Here is a 9,865-nt window from a genome sequence, read left to right as displayed (position 1 = left end):
TTCAATCATGTTTATTTTTAGCGAAGATATAGTCGCTTTTCCGAGCCACTGTGTAGCGCTTATCGATATATATGATTAAAATCGACTTTTCACATCCCTAAAAACGCAGCATACACGTTTTTACGCACACATACACAGCCGTTAACCACCAAAACGCCCCAAAACGGTGAGGGCTATCGTTTTTTTGCTCACCAGTTGGCGCCTCTGTTGATGGTGGTCCAAAAGACTAAGGAAATGGGAAAAGACCACCATGTACTAGCGCCCCTAGCGGCGAATTCATACGCCTTAGCCCTTAGCCCTCATTTGAAGTCAGTGTTGCCAACTTGGCATAATTGGTGCCAGATATGGCATAATTTCACACTCTCTGGCATCGAAAATTTCCATTTAGCATCTGGCATCTTTTTTAGCATAATTTAGTGAATCAAGTGATTATGTCCCTAAGCCAAGTTTGAAACCTACTTGGCAGTGATAGACAATCCATGGCACAACCGCCAAAGGAAATTTTATACATACGAGCATGGATGGTATAGAAAGGATGCCAATCTCTTATGGCAGAATTGTTGCAAAAGTGACCGCTTTCAGCTTTAAATAATAGTTCCTAATCTCTCCGGTGGCGCTAGTTAGGCTTTGGGACATGAGTATAACATGAACCAACAAATAACCCGTCCAAATTACGTAGGTTGTTTTTGGTAGTATTTCGGTGTATGGTGGCGCCGCCTAATTACTGTTTTTTGATGGACACTTTTCATACATAGAGATTTGGCTCCTTTATATAGTCTCCATGCATACGAGGAATTATAATAAGTCATAACAGACTACCGCACCGCACCGCGACCTTTTTTTCATACGCGTTACCAATTAAATTGTCAATCAGATTGTGCGAAAAATTGTCTCGTCTACACCCACTAATCTTTTTGTGTTATCTATGGTATAGTCAATGTCATGTCATATGTCATAATGGCCGGTTTTTAGTTACCTATAATATTTTAGCATCTTTTTTAGCACATTTCAAAATTATTTAGCATATTTCTGGCATAATTTAGACATAAGTCTGGCATTTTTTCAAATTCCGAGTTGGCAACACTGTTTGAAGTTCATCTGGTCAACAGCATGGTTGTCCTTTTTTGACAAATGGCATTTTTACAAGAGCGAGGAGAGATAAGTAATACTACTTGCTGCGCCGTCAAAGAGAACAGACAACGGTTTGAGCCGATGGCCAAGTTGCCAATCATTTGCCAATGCTCGTAATAAAAAAAAAACACATGCTGTCATTGTCTGTCACCGATGATATGATCTTGTAGACTTGTATCATTTACTATTTGTATTTATAAAATCCACAATACTACTAGATTATCGTTTGTGTTTCCGTTCTGACAAATGTGTTTATGTTTATTAGATACTAAAGTTCGATTTCACCATGGTCGTGAAAAGTGAAGAATCGGAGGGACTCACTAAAAAGTTACGTTTTAAACCTGTGTCCAATGTTCAACAATTTACTAGTGATAATAACTTTGAAGCTAAAGGCGCGAAAGAAGTAAAGAGCAAAGGTACGAACTTCAACTATTCCTTCATCATTATCATAAGATATATGGATGTCTTTATGTATTTTTACAGAATTAAACCGGTTTTTACAGATGGACGCAAATCTGCTTCTTTATTCACTTTTCTACACGTTGAGTTGACGAGGGGCTATATGCTGGAGCATGACGAGGAGCGTTTTTCTGCGCGCCGCGAGAAAGTCTACTCGTTTATAAAAATCCCTCAGGAATTAGAGAAGTTCATGGCTTATGGTTTCTTCCAATGTGCAGATTCCCTACTGTTTGTGTACACTTTTCTTCCATTAAGATTTATTATGGCTTTTTGGTCATTCTTTAGCAGATTATTTAGAAAATGTTTTGGGTAAGTTATAAACTACTAAACAATTAAGAATAATTAATAATATTGCAGGATCTTACATAAAACAACCTTGTTTTGATGACTGGTCTGGCCTAGTGGGTAGTGACCCTGCCTGTGAAGCCGATGGTCCCGGGTTCGAATCCCGGTAAGGGCATTTATTTGTGTGATGAACACAGATATTTGTTCCTGAGTCTTGGGTGTTTTCTATGTATTTATGTATTCTTATATTATATATATCATTGTGTGAATACCCACAACAAGCCTTCTTGAGCTTACTGTGGGACTTAGTCAATCTGTGTAAGAATGTCTTATAATATTTATTTATTATTGTTTCAAACTAATAAAAATAAGGCTTGTAGTTTAACCCCCATATTCATAAACAATCCTCAATTAGTTAATTTATATTTTATCCCTTTCTTCCAAATACATAAGTCAAAGTAACAAATAAGAAAACAATTAATAGTTCCTTGAGGTTTATAGTGTGTTTATGAATAATATCATTATATTCATAGCAAATACCTATTTTAGTTATTTAATCCCTTGCTCCACACTGACACAATATTGGATCCAAATTTAATATTTCAACATTGTTTCACTGCAAATTTAGAGCCCTTGGAATGGAAGACTCATACATTGAATTTACAGACAAATGTTTGCAGTGAGACTATTTACTACTAGCAAGTTTACTCATTGTTTCCTCTTTTCAGAATCCATCCTCACCCATGGAAGAGCATCTTAAAGCCTGCCGAGACATGTGATGTACTAAAAGGATTCATCCTGCTGATCTGCAGTATTTTAATGTGTTATATCGATACAAATATGATGTATCATTTAGTAAAAAGTCAAAGTGTGATGAAGTTGTACATATTTTTCAATATGCTGGAGGTTGGAGACCGGTTGTTTTCAGCCTTTGGACAGGATACAATAGATGCTCTGTTTTGGACAGCCACGGAGCCTAGAGATAGAAGAAGGGAGCATTTGGGGGTCATTCCTCACTTATTATTTGCCATGATTTATGTGTGTATCCTTTTTAAACATTTAACATTATTATGAAAATCAAACATGGTCTCATTAATGGGTTTGCTTTTGCCTATTCCCTTTTTTATTAAGCATTTGTAAATCCTTTCAGGGAAAACTCAGAATAAATAAATAAATAATTAAATATTATAAAGAAAATTCTTACACAAATCGACTAAGTCCCATGGTAAGCTTAAGAAGGCTTGTGTTATGGGTACTCAGACAACAATAAATACAATATACAGATACTTAAATACATAGAAAACATCCATGACTCAGGAACCAATATCTTATCTGTGCTCATCTCACAAATAAATGCCCTTACCGGTATTCGAACCCAGGACCATCGGCTTCATAGGCAGGGTCACTACCCACTAGGCCAGACTGGTCATTAAGAATCTAGCATATAATTGTATTTAACATTTGGTGATGTCACAAAAGTACTCCAAGGAATGTTTAAATAGTTTGGGAACCAATCAGAATATAGTTTAAAACATAATATTGGAAAAATTTAACAACTATTATAGTATATTTTATATTTAAAAATTTCTTTAAATACATTTTCAGTCCTCCACAGCTTATTGGTGTTGTTTCAAGCGACAACACTAAATGTAGCCTTCAACTCTAACAATAAAAGCCTCCTCATCATTATGATGACTAATAACGTAAGTACCTAAACTGGTTTTTAACAGCTGTCGACCAGCATGCCGATTATCACCCTTATACAATTAGTGGCAACGTTCAAAGTACAATGATAATAGGTGCAGTAGTGTGATAATATTTATTGCTGGTGTACAGTGAGTGGTTTCAGGTTAAAATTTTATTATAGTGAATGGTTTCCAATTTACTGTTGTTGAATAAAATACATACATAGTTACTATTATCATGTTTCATACAACAATAAAATATGTTGTTGAATAATGAAAAATGTTGCAAATGTTGTTTGAAAAGCAAGTATAATCAGACATTCTTAGAAGTCAGATTAGTGAAATTCTTTAAATAAATTGATGATCAATTGGTCATGTTCACATTGCATTTGGAATATTTTTTATAATGTCCAATTGTTCTTTTTTTTAGGAAACGTGTACCTAACCCCCAATTCTTCTTATCTCTTAATTTCCTTACAGGACATCTGAAAATCATTTCATTTTGCAGTTTGTCGAGCTAAAAGGCAGCGTCTTCAAGAAATTTGACAAGAACAACCTGTTCCAAGTATCATGCAGTGACGTGAGAGAGCGGCTGCACCTGTCAGTGCTACTCTTCATCGTGGTGCTGCAAACCATGAAGGAGTATATGTGGCGCGAGGAGCGCTTCTGGATACTCGCGCCGGACTGTGTGCTCGTACTGACCTTTGAGGTCATTATTGACTGGGTGAAGCATGCCTTTATTACTAGGTAAATTTCAATAAGGAGTATTTTTATAGATAACAGCAGATATTATGCCTGTCGTGAAAAAACACGCAAGTTATTTGTACACGCCTTTGTTAAAACTAGTTATTTAACTAGAAAATCCTTCCAAGTGCGAGTCGGATTCGCGCATCGAGGGTTCCGTACTTTTTAGTATTTGTTGTTATAGCGGCAACAGAAATACATCATCTGTGAAAATTTCAACTGTCTAGCTATCACGGTTCGTGAGATACAGCCTAGTGACACGCAGACGGACAGACCGACATAGGAGTCTTAGTAATAGGGTCCCGTTTTTACCCTTTGGGTACGGAACCCTAAAAATAGAGTTCGACCACTTTTAGTTTTCATTAAGTATTTTGGCGCTCCTATGGGATGTGTGTCAATGCATTGTTACAGCCTAGTTGGTACAAACTTAGCATAGACGGCCTTTTTCTGCACTATGGCAATGTTTGATATGCATAAGTTTCCACTGTTGTAATAATCTGGGAAGTTACAATCTGTGACCTTGACATCACGTATCAAGCTGGTCAGTAACTCATACTGTTTTCAAGAAAAAGGTAACTTGTTATCTACTGTTATTAAGGCGTTACTGCCATAAGAATGCAATTAGGAATCAGCCTTATCAGCAACCGACAATATGATACTTTTTAATTGAAAACGGCACATAACACATTAGTAGAACCGGTTTGTTTTCAGCAGATATCTGTCTTTATGTACCTATATTATATTAGTTTACCATTATTGGTTACCTACACTCTACAGCAACCTTTTTGGAAAACCGTCAGAATTGGCATCTACAGAATGCCTTTTAAAATTTTTAGAAAACTTAATTGTTTAAAAAACCGGGTTCGGTTAAAAGAAAACTTGGCAAACGAAGCATCACACAAAAAATTGTTATTCAGGTTTAACGAGATCCCATTTGGCGTATACCGGGAATATACGGTCAGTTTGGCGTACGACGTAGCGCAGACGCGACAGAAATACGCCTTCAGCGACCACTCGGACCTGGTGGCGAGGAGGATGGGCTTCATCCCGCTGCCGCTAGGCGTCGTCATTACTAGAGTGCTGGTTCACGCTGTTAAAGTCGACGGGTGAGTCCATGGTATTGGCAGACGCGACAGAAACACGCGTTCAGAGTGGTCACTCGGATCTGGTGGCGAGGAGGATGGGCTTCATCCCGCTGCCGCTAGTCGTCATTACTAGAGTGCTGGTTCACGTTGTTAAAGTCGACGGGTGAGTCCAAAGTATTAGCATACGTAACAAAAATAGGTACATATAAAACTGAATAGATAGGCTTTATCATCCTTTAATTACCTATCACGCTTAATATCTAATTACTTATGTGACCTTGTATCGTTAACGTATCTTGGCTTAAATATTTGGTGAACATAAAATGGAAAAAAATGCTGCCATAGGACGGAAATTATACGCGAAAGTTAAATTACACATCGAAGATAAAACATGGATAGCTTGTTTTATGACCCACATGTTTTGTGAAGGACAATATTATCCAATGAAAAACATTTTTATAGCACCGATATAAGTGCCTTGTTTACCTAATACTTTTCATATTTATGCGTTTTGTTTTATTACTTTCTTACTATTCTTTTTTATTACAGATTTGCTGCCGTGTTCTTGATAATAATAGCGTATTTGTCTCTGATATCAATCAGGGTGCTTGTGTCCATTGTCATTTTGGGGAAAGCGTGTGATCTGATCTCGCAGCACCAGACTGATAAAAACGACAGCCACCATACGACGCCTAAAAAGTGCGTATATTTACTTATTGTTTGTCTAAGCTTTACTTTAGAAAGTGTTATTTTATAGCTTAGGAAACACACCTGTGTACCTACATGCTACACACATAAACAAGTTAAGTTAGTTTATTTGTCTTTTATTCACAGAAGAGGGAACGAATACACGTATGTTGCTTTATCTTGCACCGTAGTAGGACTGTCCTTCAGCCTAACGACGCAACCCTTCCTGCAAATATTATAAGTGTTAGTTTATTTGTAAATATTTTTTCTAAGTTAAAACAGTTACATGTCGGCAATATTTTTTAGGGAACCAAAAGACTTCATTCCGAAGGAAACTCCCTGCACGTATAATTTAAAAACACCAGAGAAGGAAGTGCCGCCCGCGAAGAAAACTGTTCAGTTGAAGTTCGAGGAACCCGAGGAAGTTATTGTGAGTTTTAAGTTATTTATTGTTCTTAATTTTTTTTTCTATATTTCTATGCTCTGTAGGCCTAGCACAGTATCTCGACGCAGGTGCGACATTATCTCCCCCGCGAGATAGACTACCCGCCTTTTTCTAAATGTATTAATTAAAGAGGGACGGGTAGTCTATCTCGCGGGCGACATACTGTCGCGCCACTTCTGTGCTAGTCCGGCTGGTCAGTAAAGTCATCAACCTGAAAATTCTTATAAGAATTTTGACGTATATTATGCGTTCACTGTTATTCAATTGGTTTATTTACGCCAGCTTTGGTGAATCAATCAGTATATATTAGGTACCTACAGATTTATTGTTTTCATTTCTTATGCTCTTAAAATTCGTCTTTATGTGTATCCTACATTTAAAAAAAAGGTCTTTTTATGGTTCAGCTGGTGCTCAAAGTAAAATCATTTATTAAGACCCTTATTAAGTTCAAAACCTAGCACGGTGGTGTAGACTCTTGATTACAACATATCATGTATTTTTAATTAATTTAGAAGACGGAAGCACTAGTAGACGTGTCAGTGGGAGCAGCGGCCATCTTCTCAAACAGCGCCATCGACATCAACGGCGTGTGCTACCTCAACGACAAGATGAGCCCGCAGCCCAAGCAGGAATCCGGGGACTTGCTCGACGCCGACTTGGTGAGAACTTGCTTCTTCTACAATAGGGCCATCTCTAATGGCGCCATCGACATTAACGGCGTGTGCTACAGCAACAACAAGATGAGTCTGCAGCCCAAGCAGGAATCCTAAGACTTGCTTGACCCCGACTTGGTGAGAACTCGTTTTCTTCTACAATAGGGCCAACTGCAACGGCGCCATCGACATTAACGGCGTGGGCTACAGCAACAACAAGATGATTCCGCAGCCCAATCAGGAATCCGGGGACTTGCTCGACGCCGACTTGGTGAGAAGTCGCTTTTTTCTACAATCGGGCCATCTCCAACGGCGCCATCGACATCAACGGCGTGTGCTCCGCATCCCAAGCAGGAACCCGGAGACTGGCTCGACCCCGACTTGGTGAGAACTCGTTTTCTTCTACAATAGGGCCATCTTTAACGGCGCCATCGACATCAACGGCGTGTGGTACAGCAACAACAAGATGACTCCGCAGCCCAAGCAGGAACCCGGGGACTTGCTCGACCCCTACTTGGTGAGAACTCGCTTTCTTGTTCTAAGGACTAAGGCCGCCGCTGAGTTGAAACTACGATGTTACAAATAAAAAAAAGGGGTTGTTCTATGTTTTTATTAGAAAGTAGGCATATATTAGAAACGTCCTAAGGGTTGCCAACAGTCCAGTGACCACAAAACATATGGTGCAGTACAGAGCCATCTATTTGAGCTGTTAAACACTACACCTGTTGCAAGAAGCACGATTTTTCTTAGGGCCACCCCACACTAGCGTCTCCCGAGCGTCGATTGTCTATGGCTAAAGGCTTGGCCAATCACACGGCGTGACGCAGCGCCGCGTCCGCGCCGCGTGGACGCAAGGGGCCGGCGGGACACAGTCTGTTTGACGTCGCTAACCTGTTAGCATGGGCGGCGGTCGCGCCTTGTGTTTGGCCAAGCCTTAATGCTCGACGTAACGCTGGCGCAACAGCGCAGCGATGCCATTTTCCATAGCGCTGACCAGACGCCGCTCAAAAGACCCTAGTGTGGGTAGGCTCTTAAGCGGGATTTACATTACGAAAGTGCCTGCGCTGTGCGCACGTGTAGCTTCGATGCTGCCGGGGCCGTGGTCACTGCGATACTGTGAATTTCACGACACTAATTATTTCACGAAATTACTTTCGCATATATCGAAACTACTTTCGTGAAACTGATTTCAACATGCATGACACTAATTTCGTAATGTAAATCCCGCTTAACATGGTCTGTGCAGGGCGACATGAGCCGCTCGGCGCCGGACGTGGCGGCGACGCCCCCCGCGCACGCGCACGCGCACGCGCACGCGCGCGCGCCCGACGCCGAGCGCGCGCCGCGCCGCTCCGAGTCCGAGCCCAACCTCGCCACCGTCGACGACGTTGAGCCCACATAGCGGTATCAACTTCTTGAGAACATTTTGCTGAATTCGGCTGTGGAATTCTGAATCTTAGGGCCACCCCATACTCCCCTAGACTACTAAGTTAAGGAGCTAGCTACGGAAATAGGTTTGCAATTTATAGCGCAACGAAATCCCTCTAGTTAGTGTGCCATACTATCATTATTAATTAATCCGGGCGCCTGGCAGCTGTTCAGCGGTGGCTGACAGTGGTCACCTGACACTACTTTCCCCCCAATTAAAACGCCTGGCAATGTTATATTCGAGTTAAATACATAATTAGCTATTATATCACACCAAATTCGGAGCTCTATAACCTATAACCACCTTCAATAATTGATTTTACAACCCCTTTGTTGCCCATCCACTCTCACACCCACCGCTGAACAGCTGCCAGGCGCCCGAATTAATAAATAATGATAGTATGGCACTAACTAGAGGGATTTCGTTGCTCCATAAATTACAAACCTATTTCCGTAGCTAGAAGCTCCCCGTCTATCGTCTCCCGAGCGCCGGCGTCTAGTCAACTCTATGGCTGCTGCTCCACGCAACGTTGGCGCAACTGCGCAGCGACGCCATTTCCCTTACAATTAAATTCATATATTGCATAACTTGACACAGTTTTTTACTGTACTATCTCAACTACGAGGGGCGTTCAATAAATTCTCGGTATGTGAATGAAAACAAACAAATACGATAAGTTTAATATTTTTATTTTTCAATATACTCCCCCCCTATGTTGATACACTTAAAAGATCGATCTATTATTTTTTTTAATCCCTCATAAAAATAATTTTTATCTTTGGTGTCAAAATGCTCCTCCACTGCCGCCTTCAACGCTTCATCGTCAGAAAATCGATTTCCACGCAGATCCTTTTTAAGATTGGGGAACAAAAAGAAGTCACTGGGGGCTAAGTCCGGACTATACGGTGGGTGAGTAATAGTTTCAAACCCAGATTCAAGAATAGCCGCCTTGGCAATATGAGCAGTATGCACAGGGGCGTTGTCATGCAGAAGCAGAACACCTTTGGTTAATTTTCCTGGCCTCTTGTCTTTGATTGCACCCCTTAATTGACGTAGAATATTAGCGTAGTACTGTCCTGTGATATTTACACTCTTTTGTTTGTAATCGATCAGTAATATTCCTTCACAATCCCAAAATATTGTGGCCATGACCTTGCCAGCTGAAGGGATGACCTTGAACTTCTTGGGATGAGCTGTACCCTTAACGTGCCACTGCATGGACTCCTGTTTACTTTCTGGGTCATAATAATGAACCCAGGTTT

General features: G+C 40.4%; 1 protein-coding gene across 1 annotated transcript; it reads left to right on the top strand.

Moving 5' to 3' along the window:
- The first annotated feature begins 1,276 nt into the window (after nucleotides 1-1,276).
- On the top strand, nucleotides 1,277-8,591 carry LOC134745012 (protein TAPT1 homolog). The gene is made up of 10 exons (XM_063678980.1): nucleotides 1,277-1,547; nucleotides 1,635-1,899; nucleotides 2,604-2,917; nucleotides 3,481-3,578; nucleotides 4,069-4,307; nucleotides 5,222-5,410; nucleotides 5,939-6,088; nucleotides 6,383-6,506; nucleotides 7,034-7,180; nucleotides 8,421-8,591. Exons 1-10 carry the CDS (start codon nucleotides 1,418-1,420, stop codon nucleotides 8,574-8,576), a joined length of 1,812 nt encoding a protein of 603 aa, XP_063535050.1. The 5' UTR covers nucleotides 1,277-1,417; the 3' UTR covers nucleotides 8,577-8,591.
- The last annotated feature ends 1,274 nt before the right edge of the window (nucleotides 8,592-9,865 follow it).

This window comes from Cydia strobilella, chromosome 10 (assembly GCF_947568885.1).
Source record: "Cydia strobilella chromosome 10, ilCydStro3.1, whole genome shotgun sequence".
In the NCBI taxonomy this organism is placed as follows: domain Eukaryota; kingdom Metazoa; phylum Arthropoda; class Insecta; order Lepidoptera; family Tortricidae; genus Cydia; species Cydia strobilella.
Note: the sequence above shows the minus strand (reverse complement) of the source record. Positions and strands in the feature narration are given on the sequence as shown.